At 46.1% G+C, this 24539-nt stretch overlaps 4 protein-coding genes across 13 annotated transcripts in view; all 4 read right to left on the reverse strand.

Moving 5' to 3' along the window:
• Positions 1 to 523: 523 nt before the first annotated feature.
• exoc7 (exocyst complex component 7) lies at positions 524 to 7800 on the reverse strand. Of its 9 annotated transcripts, XM_069159982.1 has the most exons (21): positions 7717 to 7800; positions 7522 to 7587; positions 6998 to 7182; positions 6803 to 6908; positions 6271 to 6493; positions 5984 to 6151; positions 4891 to 4983; positions 4096 to 4164; positions 3785 to 3930; positions 3547 to 3699; positions 3357 to 3455; positions 3212 to 3274; positions 3029 to 3095; positions 2646 to 2684; positions 2417 to 2482; positions 2198 to 2318; positions 1981 to 2076; positions 1808 to 1871; positions 1298 to 1339; positions 1088 to 1221; positions 524 to 862 (listed from the first exon to the last, which is right to left on the reverse strand). In XM_069159982.1, exons 1-21 carry the CDS (start codon positions 7774 to 7776, stop codon positions 760 to 762), a joined length of 2163 nt encoding a protein of 720 aa, XP_069016083.1. In that variant the 5' UTR covers positions 7777 to 7800; the 3' UTR covers positions 524 to 759. The 9 variants fall into 9 exon arrangements, with proteins under 9 accessions (XP_069016083.1, XP_069016076.1, XP_069016082.1 ...); XM_069159975.1 differs by lacking the exon at positions 4891 to 4983; XM_069159981.1 differs by lacking the exon at positions 4096 to 4164.
• Positions 7801 to 8844: 1044 nt separating this feature from the next.
• Positions 8845 to 11482, reverse strand: tvp23b (trans-golgi network vesicle protein 23 homolog B (S. cerevisiae)). The gene is made up of 7 exons (XM_069159985.1): positions 11380 to 11482; positions 10675 to 10751; positions 10446 to 10590; positions 10239 to 10328; positions 9984 to 10109; positions 9451 to 9579; positions 8845 to 9354 (listed from the first exon to the last, which is right to left on the reverse strand). The coding sequence occupies exons 1-7, from the start codon at positions 11389 to 11391 to the stop codon at positions 9328 to 9330; spliced, it is 606 nt and encodes a 201-aa protein (XP_069016086.1). The 5' UTR covers positions 11392 to 11482; the 3' UTR covers positions 8845 to 9327.
• A 767-nt stretch (positions 11483 to 12249) lies between these two features.
• Positions 12250 to 19033, reverse strand: trim16 (tripartite motif containing 16). Of its 2 annotated transcripts, none has more exons than XM_069159989.1 (7): positions 18566 to 19033; positions 17605 to 18270; positions 15480 to 15575; positions 15028 to 15261; positions 14018 to 14189; positions 13818 to 13913; positions 12250 to 13074 (listed from the first exon to the last, which is right to left on the reverse strand). In XM_069159989.1, the coding sequence occupies exons 2-7, from the start codon at positions 18244 to 18246 to the stop codon at positions 12476 to 12478; spliced, it is 1839 nt and encodes a 612-aa protein (XP_069016090.1). In that variant the 5' UTR covers positions 18247 to 18270; positions 18566 to 19033; the 3' UTR covers positions 12250 to 12475. The 2 variants fall into 2 exon arrangements, with proteins under 2 accessions (XP_069016090.1, XP_069016089.1); XM_069159988.1 differs by having other exon boundaries at positions 17605 to 18304.
• Positions 19034 to 19481: 448 nt separating this feature from the next.
• Positions 19482 to 24539, reverse strand: part of fads6 (fatty acid desaturase 6) — a 12133-nt gene continuing 7075 nt past the window's right edge. Inside the window, exons 3-6 of the mRNA XM_069159992.1 lie at positions 24117 to 24297; positions 23778 to 23965; positions 22595 to 22774; positions 19482 to 21078 (exon numbers count right to left, since the gene is read on the reverse strand). Of these exons, the coding sequence (XP_069016093.1) occupies positions 20929 to 21078; positions 22595 to 22774; positions 23778 to 23965; positions 24117 to 24297 (699 nt within the window). The 3' untranslated portion in view covers positions 19482 to 20928. The remainder of the gene's footprint in view (positions 21079 to 22594; positions 22775 to 23777; positions 23966 to 24116; positions 24298 to 24539) is intronic.

Raw genomic sequence — 24539 nt, forward strand, 5'->3', positions numbered from 1 at the left:
TCGTCTGAAGGTTTCGGAGAGTTTCTGTGAAGACGAGGTCACGGCAGGTTGCCGAAACGTCCGATGACGAGTTTCTGATGAAGATTAAAAAAACAACAACCTTTAAGCTGGAAAACGTTTCATTCAAAGTAAAAAAAAAACCCAGATGAACGTCCCTTTAAAAACACCCCGTCAGCATTAAAAGTCCTGCAGTATCATAATGAAGTAAAAATACTCAGATGATAAAATAGCACTGTTTCATAACACTATATTGTCTGATTATTATGTGAATTAATTCATTTATTCATCTTTAATAGTTAATAAGCATCAAATATATAAGAATATATAGATGACAGCAGCTTTAACAGACTGAACACTGACTGTGTTTCTCATAGAAAATCCTTCAGTGCTCATTAAGATTCATGGAACCAGAATAAAGTGTAAAACCAGCCTGACGTTCGGCTCCGTGTTTGTTATCGATCAGTAAACCTGTCTGATTATTGATTATCACCTCTGAATGAACAGAACAAACCAGAACCAGCTGTCACTCAAGAGTTCCCTTTATTCGTGTGAAACGAGCCGCAGCGGCCGCGTTGCATAAATACAGAGTTCACGTCTTTGTACAAAACATTCCTCATCAAACGCGGCGACGGAGATGGGAGGGGCGACGGAGGTAGGAGGGGCGACGGAGATGGGAGGGGCGACGGAGGTGGGAGGAGCCGGTGGGAGGAGCGATGAAGGTGGGAGGAATCAGGACGTCGGGTCCGATCGGAGCGACGCTCAGGCGGACGTGTCGAACAGCTTCTCGATCATCTCCTCCACTTCCTCCGCTCGGTACTTGTGGTACTTCTCGGGGTTCTTGGTGAAGGAGATGTTGGCACATCTGGAAGAAACCGGAAGAAGAAGAAGAGTCAGCGGGCGTCTCGGCGACGGGGGACTCACATCAGAGAATTCATCCCGGTCTCAGTTCTTTAATTGAACATAATTATGAAATAAATATCGTTTTTGTCGCCGTGTGTCTTCGTTTTATTCGATGACGAGTTCTGACGCTCGTCTCGTCTCCTCCGGACCGAACACCTGACGGGGAACACCTGTGTTTTTCTCTCACCGGTGCAGGAACGCTCTGTACGCCTCGGACACGACCTTCCTCTGAGCCTGCCGGATGAAGTCGCGCTGCTCTTTGTCCGGGATGGCCCAACCCTTCTGGATCTTACACAGCTCCTCCAGGCCGTCGTTGAAACCCTGAGAGACAGACGACGGTCAGAGATGCTCTTCTTCCTGTTTTATTGAATATTTAACAGTTCAAAATTGGCCTCACCTTGAATTTGTCTTTAATCACTTGTCGCTCTTTATCTTTCAGCTGCAGGGAGACGAGAGTCAGAAACACAGACGACGTAAAGACACCGAGAAGATTCACGTTGAACACCTGAACTACAACTGAAACCTTTTCTACAGAAGAGAAAGAAGAAATGAGGTATGTGAACACTACAATTAAATTTGAATCATAAAATGTGAACTGAATGGTTTCATATCTGAAGATCCTCAAAATGTTTGAAGGTTTTTAGGAGTCCGAGTAGTTTAAACTGCGTTAGACTCCACAAACCTTCTCCAAGCTGCACGGTGAAGGTTTGACTGATCAACGTCGTCATAAAGGTTCAACAGGAACAGTTTAAGCTATAATTACGGAGCAGACGTCACTATGTTCCTGGTGGTTGCCGTGGGAGACGCTCTGTTTAACAGCACTATCTGTGTTAAAGTCACACTTTGAAGTGTGTTGAAGCTGACACTCTGGTGCCAACGTTAGAAGAGTGACAGGTGATGAATGGACCTTGGTGCCGGGCTGGAAGACGGGCATGTTCCTGTCCGTCAGGTGCTCGGTGACCTTCAGCCAGCTGCAGCGGAGAGAAACACGGCAGGTCACGACAAGGTCACGACAGGGTCACGACAAGGTCACGACCAGGTCACACGAAGCGCGTTGGAGTCGTCGGACGTCGTGTTTACCTGCGCTGGTACGTGTCGATCTGCTGCTCGATCAGCTCTCTGTACGACGTCTCGGCTCTCTTCTGGGTGACCGTGACCAGCTGGATCAGCTCGGACCTGAACCACCGGAGAGAACGACCATTCATTAAAACATCCGACTGAAGGAAAGTAGAATAAAACAGAAACTGTCGGTGTCGGAGGTGAGAGGAGACGGAGGAGACGGAGGAGCGGCGCTCACTTCTCCAGAGACTTCAGGATGTAGTTGTAGTTGTTGTGCAGGAAGATGGCGCTCAGAGCCAAGTCCTCGTACACTTTGGATTTACTGAGCAGGTTGAGCTGCAGGTTCCCCAGAACTTTACCTGAAACATCAGAGTCACGTGAGTTCAAGAAAAAAAGAAGAAAAACACAAGACTTCTCTCCCGGTGAGGAGGAGCAGCGACGCTCCTCAGATACTCACAGATGTAGGTGCTGAGGAGGCGCTTGTTGAAGTCGGACGTGTAGCTGCTCGCCGACGAACTCGTCTCTGGAGGAAACACAGACGGCGTCAGCGTGTCCACAACTTCTACCGGAGTATTACTGATTATTAAAACACACGCACGTCTCCTCCTGTCACTCTTTTAATTAATCAGCATGAAAACACACACCAACACTCAGACCCGGCCTCGTCGGGGGGGCCTCGCTCTTACCTCGGGGGTCTAAAGGAATATTGTAAGTGTCCCCCAGAACTAAAAGGGCCGAGGCAACGCAGAAGAGAAAGGGAAGAGAGGCACAAGTGCAAAAAAGGTTAGAGGAGGTTTGTTAGTGCAGAAAATGAGCAAAACAGTCATCAGCCAGGAGGAAGAGGAGGAGGAGGAAGAGGAGGAGGAGGGAGGCAGAAATACTGGATCTGAAGTCATGCTGGACAGAAACTGTCTCTGAGAGGAAGAGGAAGAGGAGGGATTAAAGTGGAAACATCAGAGGAAGAGGAGGTTACAGGTGGGACTGATGGGGGAGGGAAACCGGACAGTGTTGAACTGGAGCGAGCAGGAGGGGGCGTGGCTAACGACCGCCTGCGTGGGCGGGACTCTACCTTGCGAGGCCAGCATGGCGCCGGCGGTCTCGTGGAAGTCGAGCAGCTGCTGCAGGAAGAGGATGGCCTGAGGAGGAGAAGGGGGAGGGAATGGGGGGGTCAGCTGTTACCGTGGAGACGGACAAACAGCAAATAAATCCTCCGCCGTTACACAACTCGGGAGGAAACGGAGCGTCTGCTTACGTTACTGGTGAGCTCGTGGACCGTTCCGTCTTTGGGCATGTTGTACTCCTTATCCGGATCGTTCTGTGGGTGGAAGAGACGGAATAATGAGTGATTGATCAGTGATCGATCGGTGATTGACAGGTGGAACACGCCAGCTTCCTGCCTTGATGCTGTCTGCGAACTCCTCCAGAGCTTTAGCTCCGATCGTCTCCATGGAGGTGATGAGCGTCGGCAGCTTGTTCTTGGTGCTCGCCGCCGTCCCCTAATAAAGAACAATAAAAACATCCGGTCACTTTATAAAAAGACGTAACGGGTTATTGATCGTCAGCCGGGGGAACCGAGCGGCTTCGAACCTGCAGCGTGGCGTCGAACTCCGACTTGTTCATCTTCAGGTGTCGGAGGATGGGGAAGATGGTGAGGACGGCCGAGTAGTCGTGGCGCATGATGGCGCGACGGGCGGCGGACACGATGTTGTCTCCCTCCAGCATCAGGTTGTCCAGCGCCTCCTGCGGACGGACGACGTCATGACGCTGACCGTGCGGAGGAACGACAAGAAAACAACTGGTGCGCACCGAGGAGGTAAAATCAGACCTGAATGAGCGAGTCGAAGGTCTTCTTCTGGTGGTGCTCCGGGATGATCTCCGTCAGCAGCGCGTACTCGCTCTGGGCCAGCTTGACGAAGGCGCTGATGCAGTGGATGTAGGAGTCGATCTCGATGTCCAGGACGTCGTCCTTTCCTGAGAGGGACAACGAGGAGGAGACGGGACGTCGGACTCTGCTGCCGCACGGAGGAGTTTTATCTGCTGACTCGGTGTTTGTGATGAAATGTGTTTCTATGTGTGCCACCACCTCTGTGAGGAGCCTGAGTTCCCTCTCTTGTCCCACAGCGTCCCGTCACTCACCTGCGGCGGCCCCGTGCTTCTCGGTCAGGGCGTCAGAGAGGTGTTTGACCCGCGGGTCGTGATCGTAACCTGGTGGGTGGGGCGGCAGCAGGGAGACACGGGCCGGGTCAAACCACTGTGGTGGCGACCGGGCCGGGTTTTACGTTTACCTGGAGCAGCTGTACCGACCACCACCAAGCACCAGCGAGGGGGGAGGGGGAGGGGGAGAAAGCAGGGGGGGGAGGGGGTGGTTTGTTTTTGTGCTTCGACTGATGTCTGAATCAGTCGGTGTGTTAAAACTACGAGACAGAAACCAGCTGCCAGAGAGGCGTCGCAGCAGCTTTCAGTCCATCAGTCAGTCAGAGAAACTCTCCTACATTACCCAGAATGCCTTTCACCAAGCCCCAAGAAATAGATCAGACCGGCATTGCGCCATCCATAGTTGGCTTTTCTATCTATTTTGCGTTTTCTACGGCGAGTTAAAAGGACCTACATTTACTGTGTTTCTGAATCATTTATAAACTAATTAACTCCGGTAGTTCTCTAATAGTTTATGGCGAGGGTCATTTTGTTTTACCCCCAAAAGGGGGCGGAGCCGTGCTAAAAGTCCAAAGTTCCCTGGATGTGCCGGTCCGATATATATAACCTCAAACTTCAGTCGATATTTTGTACCTTTCGTTGTTGTTGTTGTTTTTTCTCCCAGATTTATGAAATATATTTTGCGGTTTAGGACTAAAAGCTGCTGCGACTTCGCGCCTCGAACGGTCGAACAGAAAAACCGAAGACAGCGAAGAGGAGGAGGCCGCGGTGCTTTACCTTCAGAAGGAGTGAGGTTAGAGCCCCCCTTTTTCCCATCCAGCCCATGCTGTGAGTACTGTTTCAGAAGGTTCTGAGCCTTGCGAATGGTCCCTGGTCCCATAAACACAGAGACAGAGTCCAGAGGAGGAGGAGGAGGGGAAGGGGGGGGCAGCGAGGTCCAGACAGCCCACAAACAGGAAGAAGAAGAAGAAGAAAGAAAAGCTAAGAAGTGAGTGATGAAACTCAAGAAACCACATCCCGCCACCACCGAGGCAGCCAGCAGGGGTCCATGTGTGTGTGTGTGTGTTGGGGGCCGGGGGGGGGGGGGGGGGGGGGGGGGGTAAAGGGGAGGGGCCACAGCCTTAGCACCACAGCTACACAACAGGTGAGACACACACACACAAACTACACAGCAACTACAAGGACACGTGTGCTGAGACACGGTGGCCCCGGTGGGGGGGAGAGAAGACACAGGTTATCAACAGCTATTAATCATAATTAATAACAATTAATACAGTCATATGCAGTTATTAATATCACTGCTCATAAACACGTCCGTCGGTTTAGAAGATACGTTAATAATAATAACACGCAGCGTCTCTGCCGGTTAGTGAGTTAGTGAGAAATCATAGAGCAGCAGCATCATCAAGATTTGGATTTGTGATGTTAAGTCTTTTAAGCTCTGCTTTGGTCTCCACCGGTGACCTCTGACCTCTCGGCGTCACACACACTTCATTCAGGCGGCAGCTTTTTATCTTCAATCACTTAAATCCAGCGTTTTATTTTATTTATTTTTTTAAACTTCAATCTGAAAGCGGCAGCAGCGTTCGTGAAGAAACTCTGGATTTAAAGTGTAAAAGCGAGCGGGACACTGCTGAGGGTTACCTGGGATGTAGACTGTCATCACAACACATGATGATGAAGGAGGAGAAGGAGGAAGGGCGGTTAGAGCAGACGGTGGAAAAGATTACTGAAAACACAATAACGTGGCCGGATGGTGATCGAATCAAACGCACACTGGGTGGAGGGTCATGCTGCCGTGTTAGACTGATCTACGGGGGACTGAGGAGGAGGTGATGAAGGGTGGAGGAGCACACGATCTGCGGCTGACCTGGTCTCTTGGGAGCCTTCTTGGTGGGCGTGTCCTTGCGTTTGGTCTGGACGGCGGGCGAGTAGAGGATCCCCGAGGAGGCGCTGTTCTTACGGAAGTGATCCTTCAGGCCTTTGATGGAGCGATCGAGCTGGTTGGACCGGATCTGGAAGTAGACGTTCATGAAATCTGGAGCAGGAGGAGGAGGAGGAGGAGGAGAAGGAGGAATAAAAAAAAATATTGTTCATCAGATTATTTGGTTGTTTTTGGTCTTTTTGTGAGATTCGCTGCTGATCAGATATTTGTACCCTGGTTGCGTCCGTACTCCACCAGCCAGCCGGCGATGCAGATGATGTCCTGCAGCACGGCCTCGGGGAGGTGCTCCAGCACCACGTCCTCCTGGACCTCCAGCTCCTCGTCCACGCTGATGGCGTCCAGGATGAGGATGGGCGGGACGGGTTTGCTGTAGCGGGTCAGCAGGCCGCGGAACTCCGTCTCCAGCTGCTCCTTCCCCTTCTCGAAGCGCGCTTTCTGCAGAAACACCACAACATTTTCTATTTTTTATTTAGTGTTCCTGAGCCCAAGCAGTAATTTCCGCCACAGATTCATGTTTTTAATGCAGCGCCGTCAAAATATTGACTTTCAGCCGCAAAAACATTTCTCCCGATTCTATAAATCTTTTCATGATATTATGAACCGTAGAAGATGAAATCCACTTTTTTTGCAGTTTTACATTAAGAAACATTATTTTTTAAATTGTTGCACTATTTTCCCACGCAGTCTTTCACAGAGAGACGAAGACGGTGTACAGATGTGAAGCAGACAGATGTGATCCCGTACCACCGTGTTGAGTTCAGGGCTGTCCGGGTTGTTGTCCTGAAAGTACTCCACAGCTTTCTGGATCTTGGCGATGCAGGCCAGATACTCGTCCAGTTGGCCCGTCGGCCTGCTCACAGGAAAAAAACAAAACAAAACACGTTAACGGTTTCCTAGCAACCGCCTTGAGACTCGCACACATCTGCGATGACACCTCACCCCTCCCGGATGATGCGGTCCGTGTCTTTGGCCACGTGGTAGTAGCTGATGACGTGGTCCATGCAGGACAGCGTCTTGTCCACGTTCTCCTGCAGCCGCTGCAGGTTCTCCGTCTGCTTGTGAACGGGGATGATGGAGTTCTCCAGCTGCATCAGGCGGCTCTCGAACGAGGACAGGATGGAGACCTGACAGGACAGACACGGTAATCTGTCATCTATTTGTATTTAGAAATGAAATGAGTTCAGATTATTTTTTAGATGAAAGGTTACGGCCTCCATGTTTCTGAGATTCCTCAGGTCATTTTACAGATACTTTATGGTAAGAATTAAACATTTCTACACGAGGTTAGTGAACTCCAAATAAAAGTGTAGTTCAAAATGTTTTGTCAGATTTTTAGACAGTTTGTTCCCAAACAACAGACCAGACTGATTTGTTCTTTAATCTGGTGACTTTTATAAATGGATTATTGAAGCAGTAAATGTCAGATGCAGCCTGTGCTGGTGTCTGTGCTGTGTCCACCTCACCATGCCCTTCGTCAGCTGATCGCTCTTCTCCAGGTTCTCCCGGATGAACGACAGCGTCTCCTGCTCCTGAACGTCACACAGGGAAGTCACGTTTTATTATCAAGTAATACATTTCCAAATGTGTTGTTTTTTGTATCTAAACGGATGAGATTCATTAACAGCAGCTTTCTTTCCTGTGCAGCCATCATGTCTGACCTGCTTCAGCTTCTCCTCGATCTCTCGCTTCCGGGCGGACGCGTCCTCGGTCGGGATCATCCTGCCGGTAACTCCCGCTCTCCACCGGTTTAAAGACGATTTATTTACACTGTTTACACCGTAAAAATAACAAACAACGACGCCCCGGGAGCTGCTGTTGTGAGCAGCGAAAAGCAGCGATGTCAACTCGGTAGATGAGCCGTTATTAGCCAACTGTTTCCGCTTAGAATTTCAAAATAAGACAACGTAACCAAACAAAAAATAAATAAATAGGAAATAAACTGCTCTATCAGTCGGTTTCTACGATCTAACAGCGTATTTGATACTAAAGCATCACACTTTACCTTTTCGTCCCTAAAACCCATCTGTATTTTTAATTTTTAACCTCCTGTGCATTAGTGACGTTAGTCGCCGTATTTCAAATAAGTTTTCTGTGGGAAAACTATCGACTCTTATATTGAAAGTAAAGTTGCCCAACTTCCGGGGCGGGGTTTCCGTCTCTTCCGTATCCGTCTTGTGATCCTGGGAGTGTTTCTTTGGAACTAAATTGCACTGTTTGTTGTGGCAAAGTAAATTTAAAAAGTTTGAATCTTATTTATTAATGAAGTAATTTCGCGCCCTCACAGTGAAGCTGCTCGTATAAAAATGTTTATAATAATAAACATAACGATGTTTTGAAGAAGATGCTACAACGGCTACAAAGATAGCAGCACTCTGCATGCAATGACAGAAACCAACCGCTGGGCGTCGCTGTCGTGCTCAATATTAAAGTCGAGAGGCATTACAAGCATAAAGAGAAATCATGAATAAAATACAGATAAAAGTATAAACTGTAACAAAACAATACCAGATCATTTTGATTTCAACAGCCAATCACCATCCCCGCTTGTCTTGATTGACAAACCAGTATTTTGTGATTTTAAATTAAATTATGAAACAAAAGTGTAAAACAAAAATGACCTGCAGCTAAATCCCAGTTAAAGGTATTAATTGTTTAACTTGTATTTTTCTTGTTTATTTCTTAAATCATTTATTTTTAATAACAAACGTGAGACTTGTCCTGAAGCCGACAACAAAGGAAACTAATCAGACCATTTTTCATGAATAAAAACTATCACGCCGTTCGGAAAAATGTTACAAATGTATATTTGCACAAAAAGATGTTTCACATAGTTTCTTTACTTACATATTTACAAAATACTTTACACAGTCTGTCATACAAACCAAATGTTCGTACAATACCTCTCAGAAACTATTGTTGTTTTAGTTTTATAAAGTTATTAGAGGCAAAAACAAACAAAAAAGAGCACAAACTAAATAATAATAAATCTGGGAGCTGTGAGACGACGACACAAATTACTGTCAGTTAAACATTTCATCCATCAGTTAAAAGTCTGACAGTTTATTGCTGGGCTTCGGTTACTGAGAACAGCCACCTGACCTCTGACCTCTGACCTCTGTAGGGAAGAGAAAGACGACACAATACATTAAAAAAACTAAAAACTTTTCAGTTCATGTTGAAAAAAAAGAAGTTTTTCTTCGTGGTTATTTGCTAAAATAATATGAGCGCATTGAGAATAATGCAGACGGGAACCATCGCAGAGCTTCAGCCTACGATTCCTCCTCTTTGGACATCGCCTGGAAACGACAAACACACGAAGCTTTTTCAGAGACGTCGCAAATAAAAAACACTCTTTAATTTACGCTTTTCTTACTCCGAAAAAGTCAAATCACCTGTTTGAGGAATTGTCGTCCAAAATAATTGGTCGCCATGTTCTTCAGGTTGGTCTTCCCTCCCACTTTACAGCGCACGTATCCGTAGAGGTTGGCGCCCTGCAGCACCACCCCCATCACCACCACCGGCTGACGGAGGAAACAGTTCACTGTTAATGGTTTATCTGATGATGCAATATGTCTCTCTGGTTATCAATCAATCTCCCCAAAAAAAAGCCCAAACCGACAGCTGGAAGCGACTGATGACAAATAAATCATCTTCAGCCCATTTTAATTGTTTTATTTCTCTTTCCAGGAAATGTCGTAATCTTCTGGTCATAATAATTTCATGCAAATTAAAGCACAAAAAAAAAAAAAAAAAAAATTTACGGCGCAACTGATTTATAAGCAAAAAATTCACTGGTTGTTGCTTTTTCAAATGTGAGACTTCAGATTGTTGTTTGATTAAATCTCATTCACCGGCAGAGAAATTACAAAAGACGTGTTTTTAAACGGAATCCGTCGACTTTATTCCTCAAATTTAAACGTCTTACCAGCCACTTAATCCTGAATGAGAACAGAGTGCTGAAGGTGAAGACGACCCAGAGGACCGGACAGACGATCAGGCCGAGCCAGAAGATACGAGACTCAGAGTTGGACGCTTGTTGCTTCCCGGTGCCCTGAAAAAAAACCCAGGATCTTCTCTCAGTGAAGACATCTGCAGATGTCGTTACGGCCGGCTGACAGTAAACGTCATCGTGTGACGTCAGCAGACTTTCTAAACAGCGACGTGGACGAGAGCGTCTCACCTTCCTGGACTCGAACACCCAGTGGCTCCGCCCGTCGTCGTCCACCTGGTTCCACCAGCGCAGGCCGACCATCAGCCGCCCGGTGATGTTCTGGAAACGGACATATTTCACCTTACTCGGAAAGCACCTCGTCTAAACGCCGAAGATCCTCATTTAAAAGCGTACGAGACGTGACCTCGGGTCTTCAGGCGAAACCCGACGACTCACCTTCACCGTCCAGAAGTCGCAGGACAGCAGGAGGATGATCGCCACCATGCAGCCGATGAAGCTGCCGCTGGAAAACTCGCACAGCAGGTAGACGACGACGGCGCAGGCCCTGAAGAAGAGGTGGAAGAAGGACGCCACCGGGTGCCTTCGGAGACGGAGTCCCACGTTTCAACTCAGAACACGGAAACAATCATAAAACAAACACGGGAGACAAAAACCAGGAACTCACCTGATGTTCGTCGTCTTCGACCTTTTGCCGGCGTCTTCCTCGGCGTCGAACAGAGACACGTCTTCATCGTTGGTGTCCTGAGGGATCGATAAGGAAGAGGGTCAACCCCCCGCAGACTCAGAGCCGTTCAGCTGAAAGACTTACATATGTGGAGCGGTCAGGGGTCAGAGGTCAGGGGTCACGAAACGAAGCAGTTAAATCAAAATGAGTTTATAAGTTTTATTGTTAACAGACGTTTTGTCTGTTTGCTCACATTAAACAGAAACTACATCTCGTTGGTTTTATTTGTCATTTTAATATTTTTTTGTTTGACAGTAAAAAACAAAGGAGAAGCTAACTCTAGCTGCTAGCTGCTAGCTCGCGTTAGCAGGCTGTTAGTTACAAGTTAAACACATGAAGATGAAAACGAAACGAAACCTCCGGACGGTTCTTAGAAGAAGAAGAATCTTGGACGCTTACGTGGTTTTACGAAAACGTGAAAGTGACGTTAAGTTATCGTGAGCAGAAAATGTCCGATAGCTGCTACACCTAGCATGCTAACTGCTTAGCAACATTAGCACGACAGATATCCAGCTCCGGCCGGAACTCCGTCGCAGTGAAACGTTTCTTCGGCCGCATATTAACCGCGTCAGATGACGACACTCAGGTGACGACACTCAGGTGACGACACGTCAGGTAAAAAGAGTTTTAAAATGTGTCACTTACTCCTGCTATCATGGTGAATGTTCTGGTCAGGCGCTTCCTGGTTACATGCTCAGTTCCACGTCACCGTACCCGTCGGTCACGTGACGAAAAACGCGTCATTGGAGTTAAAGATCCTGAGAAGCAAATTCCAAGATTTGCTTCTCAGTGCATTTTATACATATATATGTATATATATATATATATATATATATACATATATATGTATATATATATATATATATATATATATATATGTATATATATACATGTGTATATATATATATATATATGTATATATTCTGTCGCACTGAAATGTGGAGTTAAACCTCAGGGTTTTGTAGGCGGGGCTAAAAGCCAACCTATCTACGTCACGGAGCTACCCTTCTGCATGGCTCCTCCTCCCACGGTGTATAAAAGCCTGCAGCTCATTTGCATAAGAGGTCATCCCACTGGACTTCAGTTCAACTCCAGCTGTAGTCTGGTTGTTATTGTTCATCAGCTCACTCACTGGATGCAGAGTGATGCATTGTGGGGCTTCTGGAAGATGTGCACATCTATTCACAACCTGTTATCAGTTTCAGTGGAGGGATCTCGTACTCTCTTGGCTGTAAGTGATAATTGTTGAAGATATATTTGTGGTTTTTTTTACATACAGCATTAATCTCTGCAGCATCTCTTCCTCTGTGGCCGTCGTCCTCCATTCACCAAACCGACTTCGTTCTTTTACTCTGCTTATGTTTGTAAAGAGTTTCAGCCGTCGTCATGTGAACGAGAGCAGAGACGCCACAACGACTCACCGTCCCATCTGGTGGTTCAAAGTGGTATTACAGGACGAGCCCGGCTGGCTGTCAGCATGCTAACTCCAGTAGAGAAACTTTTCTCTTTTGCAAATAAAGATACAATTTTTTTATTTTGCGTACAGAAAATAGAGAACATTTCTGGTAACGGGAGTCCTAAACAGAGGTATAAATACGACTCGAGCTCAAATATACACGAGATAAACACAAAAATAATCTGCTGTACACAAGTTTAACGTGGAAGAGTTTCAACAGCTGTTGTTTTACAGATATTAATCTGCGGTCTGAATCCATCCGAACAAAACATCCAGGAGGCCATTTTATGACGTAACAGCTCCGTTGGTGGGCGAGGTGGGGGGGGAGGGGCGCTTCAGAGGTAGAGGCTCCCCGGGCGCCACCAGGGCGACGACGTTCTCCTTCTTGGACAGCCAGAACGCCGGGTACAGCGGCTCCAGGAACTCGGCCCGGTACTCGTGGATGAGCGTCATGGCGTCGTCCACGCCGTAGAACGCCAGCCGGCCTCCCGTGTAGTCCACGTAGACGCCGACGCGGGGGAACTTCCCGGCGCTCAGCGGCGTCTCCACGTCGCTGTGCCAGGCGGAGAAGACGCGTCCGTTCCACTGCAGGCACCAGGAGAAGTTGTTGCCGGCGATGCAGCCGTTGCTCTCGTCGCCTTTGCGCTCGATGCTCTTGTACGTCAGGCCGACGTGCGTTCCCTCGCCGCCGACGTCCGCCTCGAAGTAGTGCCGGCCGAGGTAGAAGCTCTCCGCCGCCAGAACCTGCCGCCAGTTCTCGAAGCGCTCGGGCACGTCGGGGTACGGGTGCTGCCACGGCGTGGTGTTCGTCACCTTCCGGTTCTCCTCCGTCAGACGCAGGAACTTGTGAGCCGTGTCGGCGTCGAAGGTCACCTGGGCGGCGTCTGCGGAGGATTCATCAACACGTCGGTCAGCTGAGCACAAACGGGATCCTCCGCATTGTTTCTTTCTTGGATTATAAACTAAACCAGCCGTGATACTCATGGCCACCGAATTTCGTGTATGTCGGTGAAACTAGGTGCCGGGGCTGCAGTCTAGGGGGCGCTAGTGAGCTATTAGGCCACGCCCACTCACCAAACCACTACAGTACGGCAATTTTTGCCACGACTGACGTGTGTTCCAGGTTTCAGTATTTTAAAACTAAAATAACAAGAAAAAAAATAATAATAGGGAAGAATAATCACTTATAGATATAGATAAATATCTCTTTATATCCTTTTGATCCCATCAACAGTAATTTACTATTATCAGCTCTTATTTTAATCAGGTTGTCTCATTTAGACTGAAAACATTCATAATCCAGAGCTGGAAGACGAATCCAACAGTAAAAGGTCTCCAAGTTTATTACAGATGCATTTAAAAAAAACTTCATGAAACCTTAAACCGGTTCTTTGGGCTCATTAAACAGCCGAGCTGCCGGATCATGTTCGGCAGTTTTAACTTTTAAATGTTAAATGAGACTTCAGGCGGTTTGGAAACTCCAATTAACTCTATAAAAGAACATCGTGGGAATATTGTTCACAACCTTTCTTTATAGAGATGAAATCACCAGTATGAAATGTTGTCGATGGTATTTAAGTTTAAAACACCGCGATGAAAGTACAGAAATAACCAACGAAGCACTTACACTTGAGGAAGTCTGCTCGTGTCACCGGATCTGGAATCGACATGTTCTGTTTGGCTGCGACGATTTGATGGACCGTCGTCTTTATTCCCATTTTGTCTGAAAGGACAGAAGAACGTGTTTAAACGACGATGACGCAGATTTACAAGCGTGAAACGACGTCCTCAGCTGGCACCAAAAAACCAAACCTACAACTTTCTTACCGTTCTTACACGTCTCTTTGACCTTGTCCAGGTACGAGGACACCAGCATGGCGCAGAGCTCCTGCGTGGAGTCCACGATGACGCGGCTGAAGGAGTTGAGGCGGTCCATCAGGCCGATGTAGACGCCGGGCAGAGAGATGTCGGTGGCTTCCTTCTTCCACTGCGAGTACTCCTGGAAAAACAAACCTCGGTGATGCTCAGGAGGGACGACGGGAGGACGACGGGAGGACGAGGGGACTTTCTGTCTCCTTTAGAAACTACAGTTTCTGCTCGAAATGCCACTCGTGACATTTCTTTTCCCGATCAGAAACATTGCCTGGAGGCAACGTTTTATTTGGAAAGAAGCGCCTCATTTCTGAACTGCAAGAGGAGGTCGGGGTTGATGGTGGGCGCACAAAGCTTCGGACTCACATTTATAAATAGACATCTAACTAGATTTTAACCACTTTTGTTTTGTATTTCATTTAAAAAAATGTCCAATACAGCAATGTTTCTGATTTCCATCAAACTCCAAAGACAAAGCTGATTCGCCAAATTTTGTCGCCTCTACAGGGGACATCTATAAAAAAGATATTAACCCGACAGAGAAGTGAGTTTAAAGACAAATAATCCGGTTTAATGCACCTTCAACTTCTCTTAGAGAAAACTACGAGAGTATTATGTTACCACATCTGCAGATTTTTATTTACTTTAAATAAATAGTTAACAGGATGTTTTCTCTGTGTGTGTGTGTGTGTGTGTGTGTGTGTGTGTGAGTGTGAGTGTGTGTGAGTGTGTGTGTGTGTGTGTGTGTGTGTGTGTGGTAAATCAACCAGTCAGACTTGTTTATTTTTTTCAGTTCGGGATGAAAAATAGTTCAAATATCTGACTGAGTCAGGACTTGTTACCCTGAAACGAGTCGGAGTGCATTTTGTTTGTGGACGAGATGATTTGTCTTTGATTAGAAACATGAGATTTAATCACGCTGAAATAAGACGTGTCCTGAAGTTAAAAACACGTCTCGATCGTACCTGCAGGAAGTCCACGTCGTTTTTATTCCTGGAGAGCTTCTCCATCTGCCCCTGAGTCTTCTTCAGCTCGGTGCACCTCTGCTCCAGGTGCACCCGGATCCCCTCGGCCTGCTGCAGCGCCTGCTTCTCCTCCACCTCCAGGATCTCCGTCACCTCCCTCTTGGCTCGCTCCACCACCGCCTTCAGCTCCTCGAACTGGCTCTCGATCACCGCCCGCACCTCCGTCACCGAATTCTGTCCAACATGAGAGATGACACACGGTGACGCTACGTTATTGCAGCCTGCTTTGGGGTTTCCTCCCTGACCTCGGTTAAACCCGTCTGGTTTGGGTGGTTCCAGAAAACCTCCCGGTTTCACAGCCCGCAAAAATAACTGCCGCCAACTCATCTTTAAGTGCTCGTTGTGACGTCAGTGCTCAAGTGCAACAGTGCTCGGATGACTCGGCCGTTTACCTCGATGGAGACGGTGTTGAGCTGAAGTTTGTTGATGGCGTTTTCTGCCGCCGTCACCGTTTTCACCATCTCGGTCTGCTTCTCCATCAGTTCCTTCTGTGAACGTAACCGGAGAGAAAAAAAACAGACTTCAGAGAGTTTTTCGCTCAATGGAAACCACCGGCCGAGCTGTCACGCTGGAAATATGTGAAATCCCGCCAGACACACAGTATTGGATATAAATATTTGAGATGTTTTTCTTATTCAGGAAAACTCTGTTGTTTCCTGGTTTTACTTTGAAGGGGCGACGCGTCCCGTTTCTAGACTCTCATGTTTGCGCTGCTCAAAGCGCCGGCTTGTTTTCAGGTTGTCAAGTCAAGTTTAAATTCCTCAAGCAGGTCCGAGCGTGTCCGGAGCCGAAGCTACTCCTGGTTCAAATAAATTTAGACCCCGAGGGGAGCCCTGCAAATCATTTCTTTATCATGAACCAGCATGACTGCATGGGTTAGAAATCACTCAACCTAAGATTTGGGAAAGTGCTTTTTAAATTCCCGACAGCTGCATTTATTTTGGGAAGGAGAACAAGACAGGAAGTCCCTTTAACTCTGCCCCTCTTTGTACCGCTTGCAGAAATATTTTAGAGCAAATCTCACATTAAAAATTGTTAGTTAGATGTCAAACAAACACCCAGAAACATGTAAATATAACATGAAACTTTTGTTTGGCAGGAAAATGTTAACGTGTGAAAATCAACAGAAACTACTTTTATTTGCAGACAATAAAATGCTGTATTTCACCAAATTAGAAAAATCGACACCAACTTTGCTTAAATTTTTGTTGTAATCTGAGGTTAGAAAATATATTTGTGAGCATTTGTGTATTTGAGCTCAACATCACATCCTGCAGCACAACTGGGAAAACGGTCTTAAGAACTTGATTTAAAAACCAAAAAGGGATTTACTGACGTGTCTAAATCACCACCTCAGTGATTTCCTTTAAATCTATATTTTCCTCAACTTGTGTTTCTTCAATTATATTTATGTATCATGTCATCCCTAGTTTACTTTGTACCAATCATTTTTTTTGTTTTGTAGATTTGACGCTGATGTCGAAGAGGAGCTCGACGTCACCGGAAATACTAAAACAGGTAAAGTGAAGCCGAGCCATCGTTCATAGCTCGTAACATAACAGCTGTTGATCAGAATTCATTATTATGGTTTATGTTTGCCTCCTTTTGCCCCACAAGATAAACACCAAAAATATCTGAATCCTTAAACCTGAACTGTCAGGAAGAAAAGAGGAATGATTTAACTGGTGCTCGAGTTTCCAGAAAGCTGATTGGTTGACCTTCAGACAGATTTAGACTCAGAATAACTGTTTTGATTGGATTAAATATTCAGAGGACATTTGAGAACAACTTCGATGCTCCAACTCGCTCAATTACACCGGACTATAAATACATCTCCTCCTCGCTGTGTGGAAGTCCAGCTGAGATTTAAAAGATCATTTCTGAGCTCCGGTTGCAAATTAATGAAACTCTGGCCGTCATGTTTTTGTTTCTTCTGGCGGTGAAAACCTGTATTTACTTTAAAACCTGCGAGACCTTTAACACACATGGAAAAGTAAAGAAAACACTCCGCAAAGCAAAAACCTCACAGGAGACTCATCTGCAACTAACTAAAGATTATTTTCACTATCACTTACTAATTTTGATAAGTCAATTCAGAATTTTGTCAAATATTCATGAAAAATGTCTTTAATTTTCTTGTTTTTTCTGATCGGTGCCAAAAAAAACCATCAATACTAAGTTTAAACTGGAGGAAAACAGCAGATCCTCATGTAGAGATTTTTTTCTTGATAAATGATTTAGCTGGAAAACTTACGGAGACCCAAAGTAAATCTGAGGGGTCACAGATGATCATAAATCTGATTCAGTTTTCCTTTTTTAATGTGAAACACTGAATATTTCCACCTCTGCAGGCCGAGAAAACATCTTTTCTGTTTGAATTCACACAAGCAGACTTCATGTTTAGAGCATTCAGGACTCAAACGATGGACTGAATCAGCCGATCGATCGATCATCTGTAACTGAGAGCGAAGGTGAACTTTATATATTTATATATTCGTATGTGTGAGGAACACTTGCCTCTATGCGTCTGCGGGCGTCCACCACCGGCTCCGTGTTGTGGCCCCGGTGCTCCTCCGTCACGCAGTCCTGACAGATGCAGCAGGCGTCGGCGCTGCAGAACAGCTCCAGCGGCCACTTGTGGCTCTCGCAGGTCCGTCTCTCGATGTCCCGCAGCGGCTCCACCAGCCGGTGGTTCTGGAACTTGGCGTTCTCCAGGTGAGGCCTCAGGTGGGCCTCGCAGTACGACACCAGGCAGGTGAGGCAGGACTTGAGGGCCCTGCGGGGGCTCTCGATGCACGAGTCGCACACCACGTCGTCGGGGCCCAAAGGTTCCTCCTTCGCCTCCTCGTCCTTCGGTTGCACCTCCTTCCTCTCCTCCTCGGGCTTCTCGGGCTTCTCGGACTCCTTCGGCTCCTCCTGGATCTTGACCTCCTCGGCCGTCTTTGAGTCCCGACTCTGCTCCTCTTTGCTTGCGATCACGGGAGCCTCGGCCGTCCCGTTCTGTTTGGGCCCGTCGGAGCTCCGCAGACACTCGGGGCATCCTTCGCCTTTGACCCCGAGACAGGAGCCACAAACGGAGGGAGCGCTCAGCTCACCTGAGGAGATGCCGCTCAGCTGTTTGGAGTCGGGAGCTGCTTCCTCTGCTGCCGTCTCTGCCATGTCTGCAGCTCTTCTCCTGCTCAGCTGCTCCTCAACAGACAACAGTTCCTGGATCACTCTGAAGAACAGACACACCTCGATGGGGCTCCTAGTTTCACTCTAAACACTTCCCGCCCCTTCAGCTCTCACATGCCAGCAAACAAACAATTACACACACACACACACACACACACACACACACACACACACACACACCCTCCCTCTGGGTGGAGCTCCCTCATCAAAACCAGGAACTCAGAGGTTTAGGGTTGCATTCCTCCAGATTAACTTCTCCACCCAGTAAACAGCAGCAGTGTTTGTGGGGTTTGTATTCACTCACCCGGCTGATGACCTCACCGCCCGCTTTGTTGCTCTGCTGCACTACGATCAAACAGTCCCGATGACAGCGATCAGCAGCCTTTTGTCTGGTCACCAGCTTCCTGAAAACACTGAGTGAGTCAGCGTCGGAGGAGATAGCGCCACCGAGTGTCCACAGCTCACTCAGGAAAAACACAAGGAAGAGTCTCTCTCATCACGTCATGTGACCGATCACGTCTTCTCAGCCAATCACAGATGTGGCTTGATCTTTTGTTTACAAATAATCTTCACTTTTTTTTTTTCTGATTGTCAGACAGTTTAATTTATTGGTGTGAAATCTTTAATCAAATCAGTTAAAAGTAGCTTCAAATTCACCCAAAAAACTGAAGGGGGATTATTGGAAAATGGAAAAATATCATTTAAAACAGCAGAAAGGAAACAGTGCTGCTGATATACAAGATTACATTTGTGTCATAATAATTAAACAAACTGATTTTCTCGTATCAAAGAAAACGGAATAAATTGAAAATGAATAGAAATATATTTGCTTAAAATAGTCCCGTCTTTCTTTCACTGATTTCATTCACTGATTTCTCTTCTGTTGTCGCTTTCTTTCCAGTTTCGCTGTTTAATTTTTCAGTTTCGTATGGGCGGGGCCTCAAAGCGCCGCGTCCCCATTGGCCGGTTACATTTGGACGGACAGATCAGTTGACCGGAGGTTCAGCAAGCGCTTGAGACTAAATATTTTTGTAGCTCTTCGCTAAAACAACTTTCTTGTGTTTATGACCTCTGCTGCCCCCAAGTGGCCACAACAATAAATGTCAAGGATTTTATGCCTAAAACAAAATATTAACTAAAGCTTTTATTCCCACGTGTTTGAGTAGGAGTGAGTCGAATCACTACGTGTTATATATGTAAAATAAAAAACAAAGCAACTTTAAATTCATTAAATTCACTTTATTCTAAGAAACACACACACACACACACATCTGTGCTCTTACATCCTGCAGCTACAGATGAGGACGGATGAACAAATTAATCACTTATTGATTCAAACAATCATCTGTCAGTGTAGGAAAACAGGAGTCTGCCTCATGAAGCTGTCTGATTATAATTGATTCCTGCCTCAAACATCATTATATTATATTATATTATATTATATTATATTATATTATATCACATTACACTGCTCTCTCTCTCTCTCTCTCTCTCTCTCTCTCTCTGCCAGATGTTTTGAGTCTTCCAGCAGAGATTTCCTGTCAAACTTTTATGCAGAAGTTCAGTAGAATCAGTTCATGTTTCCACCTTGATTTCATTTTAATATAATAAATTTAGTTCATTCAATTTGAGTTATTTTCAGAACTTGTTAGTTGAATGAATAAACCCAGTCATTGAATTCAACTAACACGATAGAAAACTTCCCAGCATGCACTGTTTGAGAGACAAAAGACTTGTTATTGTGTCTCCTGAAGACAAACAGGAAAACAAATTCAAATGACGTGAAAAAACGAAAACGATATGAAACTGTGAGGAAATAAAAATGAAGCTGCTGTCTGAGTTTGAAGGAAAATTGTTCTCAGTTCTCAAATTTTATTACGTGAGAAATCTGCTCTGATGTTTTTGGAGATGAGTCAATGTCAACCAAACTAAACAAAAGGAAGCAGTTAGTTTCTGTTCATTTTATTTTATATTTATTGACTTTTATTGTTATCTGTACATATAAAGACCTCAAAGTATAATAAAAACTCAACCCTACGTCCTGCAGCAGATATGAAATGACTGCAGCTGTGATTTCTACAAATGAGAAACAACAAGTGAATTCAAACAGTAAGTGATTCCTTTAGTGTTGAACTTTTTCTTAATACTAAAAATTGTTTTGTAACTTTCTCAGGTTCTTCGAGGTCTCATAAACTCCCTCCTCGTCTTTTAGTGCCGTTTTATTTATTGTTGTGCTGTCAGTGGTTTTTACCTTTTTAAAAAAAAGTTATATAAAATAAATATATCTGCCGCTTGTTAAATTTTCATCTGCAGGAAAGTATTTTAAGAGTATTTTATAACAGACAGTAACTGAATTCTTTCTTTGTGACACCGTGAAGCTGTGAACGTCTTCCTGCTGCAGGTGAGCGGTCGAACCGATGACGTCAGAAACATCCGGGTGAGTGGACTTTGCTTCCTGAGACAGACTCCAGGTCAGTTTAGAGGATGCTACTGTTGTGCTTAAACGATCTCTAAAAGTGAAGGATATTCATGAAATAAAACCCAATCAGGAGGGTTAATTCAGCTCCTAAATATTCAACTACCGATTGAAAGCCTCCGCGGAGATTCTTTGTGCTTTAGAGCGCCGGCGGTCTTTAGTCCGAACCGGTTTTGGTGTTTTTTTCTCCGTCACTGAACCCCCACGAGCTCCGTGATGGGCGGGGCGAACACCATCAGCTCCTGGTAGCGGTGGAAGAACAGGTGCAGGCGGGACAGGTAGCCGTCCTCCTGGTAGGGCAGCTGCTTCTCCGTCAGGTACTTGGACACGACCGGCTTCACCTGCACAGTTAACGGAGAAAAATAAATAAATAAGTAAATCAACCGACCAGTCAAAAGTGGGTCAAAAAGAAAAAACAGGACTCGAAACATTAACGACTGTTTACATCCAGAAGCACCAGTGTTTATACGTCGCTGAGGGTTTCACTAAACATAAGACCGGGGAGGAGAGGGGGGGGGGGGGGGGGGAGGAGAGGGGAGAGGTGGGGGAGGTGGTGGTCTCCGTCAGAGTCCGCTCTCTGACCTCTGATGTTCATTTCCATTCCTTCCTCAGCAAACCCACCGGAAACAGAACCGACCTCCACCCACCAGCATCACCAGCATCACCAGCATCACTAGCATCATTAGCATCATTAGCATCACCAGCATCACTAGCATCATTAGCATCACCAGCATCACTAGCATCATTAGCATCACCAGCATCACCAGCATCACTAGCATCACTAGCATCATTAGCATCATTAGCATCACCAGCATCACTAGCATCATTAGCATCATTAGCATCACCAGCATCACCAGCATCACTAGCATCATTAGCATCATTAGCATCACCAGCATCACTAGCATCATTAGCATCATTAGCATCATTAGCATCACCAGCATCATTAGCATCACCAGCATCACCAGCATCACTAGCATCACTAGCATCATTAGCATCATTAGCATCACCAGCATCACTAGCATCATTAGCATCATTAGCATCACCAGCATCATTAGCATCACCAGCATCACCAGCATCACCAGCATCACCAGCATCATTAGCATCATTAGCATCACTAGCATCATTAGCATCACCAGCATCACTAGCATCATTAGCATCACCAGCATCATTAGCATCACCAGCATCATTAGCATCACCAGCATCACCAGCATCATTAGCATCATTAGCATCACCAGCATCATTAGCATCACCAGCATCACCAGCATCATTAGCATCACCAGCATCACCAGCATCATTAGCATCATTAGCATCACCAGCATCATTAGCATCATTAGCATCACTAGCATCATTAGCATCATTAGCATCACCAGCATCATTAGCATCATTAGCATCACTAGCATCATTAGCATCACCAGCATCACTAGCATCATTAGCATCATTAGCATCACTACGCTGAACATTCACATTCTTAAAGAACAGTAAGGAAGCCTAGGGATGCTAGTGACTAGCCTAGCATTACTAGAGACTAGCCTAGGGATGCTAGTGACTAGCCTAGCATTACTAGTGACTAGCCTGGGGATGCTAGTGACTAGCCTAGCATTACTAGAGACTAGCCTAGGGATGATAGTGACTAGCCTAGCATTACTAGTGACTAGCTTAGGGATGCTAGTGACTAGCCTAGCATTACTAGAGACTAGCCTGGGGATGCTAGTGACTAGCCTAGCATTACTAGTGACTAGCCTGGGGATGATAGTGACTAGCCCAGCATTACTAGTGACTAGCCTAGTGACACGAATGGATAGCTTAGGGATGCTAGTCTGCCATGGTTTGAGCTGTGAAGTCACTTTGAACTCTGACCTTTAGACACATGTTGTCGGACAGGAAGGGGAAGAGGTGGTGCTCCACGTGGCAGTTGATGAGCGAGTGTCCGAAAATCCAGTCCAGCAGAGGGTTGCGTGGCAGGTTCAGGACCCCGTGGGTCATCTGGTAAATCCTCTTCGGTCGGTGGGTCGGAGAGAACATCGGCAGCCCGATGTGCTGCAGTCAGACAGTTTGCTTTTACAAGTTAATTAAATGTCACATGATATTCACATATAATGAGCAGCAGAGGAAATCTGATGCTGTTTTTTAAATTTAATTTGGAACAATAATGAAACTCTTGTCTAAAAGGTTTTAAGGATTTAAGAACAGGGATTCCCAAACGTGGAGATATTCTGTGGGTAGAAATATAAATTATTATCTTTTGTAACGTCTTCAAAAAAACAAAACAAAACCTCTTTATAATGGAGAGAGCAGTTGTTTACTTTGTTTTAGTCAATCAATACTTTCCGTGGGCTGAAAAGCAACAAAAGAACAGCAATAAAAAAAATAAAAACCTGAAGTGTTTTTCATAAAAAGCGTAAAGTCGACCAAATCAAAGGTCGTCTTCGGGCTACAGAGCACGGAGTTCGGGGAAAAAGATAAAAGATAAGACAGTTCGCCAACAACAGCAGCAGGACACCGGGGACACTCAGTCCGTCCTCTGGTGAGAACAAACACTTTCTCCCTGTTTGACTTCACTTCAGGAACCTGTTTTCTGATCCACCTTCGCTCCCTTTGATCAGAACAATGAACCTGCAGGACTCCGCCTCCATCTGGGAAAACTATTTCCTTTTTCTTTTTTGTGTTTAATCCCTTCAGTCCAGCTCTGATCTACGGGAGCACAACGCTGCACGAGTTTCAGAGAAAGGCCTCACGATCGCTCCACATCAAACGAACACAAACTAAATCTGGGATCGGCGTACATAAACGTTTCTTTTTCTCTGAACACTCGACTTTGTTTAAACAAGAGAAGTTCACAAAAACAACAAGAACCGAGAACCAAGAGAAAAACATAAACGTACAACTTTCCCAGACAACAAAAACAGGAAGAAGCTGATTTGTTCCGCTTTAACACGATATTTTCTTTTTAATACCTTTCTTCTTTAAAAGAAACTGAATTCAGTGTTTGTTTGTTTGTTGTTGTTTGTTTGTTTTTAAAGCTGCAGACGCCCGTCCTCACCTGGAAGATGTTGACGTGGATGTACGGCACGCAGAACATCGCCCGGCACACCAGCATGCAGAGCAGGGCGCTGAGCGGCGACGTGAACCCCGACACGTTGACCAGCAGCCAGTACTGCGAATACAGGCCCAGCGTTACCATGACGACGGTCCTCAAGACCAGGGCCGAAGAGTGTCCCCTAAGATGAGCTGCGAAAAAGAAAGAAGAAGAAAAGCAAGAGAGGCGAAGTCACACGAGGAGGATCACGGAGAGGAAACCGTCTCGGCTTCGTGACGATCGTCACGTTTAATGTTGAAATATTTCAGTCGGCGCCTAAAGAACGTCTGCGGCGCTTCTCACCGAGCGCGACCAGCGGCGTGATGACGGGCACGGCCAGCGGCGCCACGAACAGGTAGACGCTGCGGGGGAGGAGGGGCACCTTCCACACGCTGGAGTCACCCAGGCCGACCACGTTGGTGTGAGCGTGGTGCATCTTGATGTGACCCTGAACACCTGCACGGGCTGAGAACGAGCTGCAGATCTGAGGGGACCACACACACACACACACACACACACACACACACACACACACACACACACACACACACACACACACACACACACACACACACACACACAACACACACACACACAACACACACACAACACACACACACACAACACACACACAACACACACACACACACACACACACACACACAACACACACACACACACACACACACACAACACACACACACACACACACACACACACACACAA

Source organism: Embiotoca jacksoni, unplaced genomic scaffold (assembly GCF_022577435.1).
Source record: "Embiotoca jacksoni isolate LCO1_2020_lvr unplaced genomic scaffold, fEmbJac1.0.p SCAF_26, whole genome shotgun sequence".
In the NCBI taxonomy this organism is placed as follows: Eukaryota; Metazoa; Chordata; class Actinopteri; family Embiotocidae; genus Embiotoca; species Embiotoca jacksoni.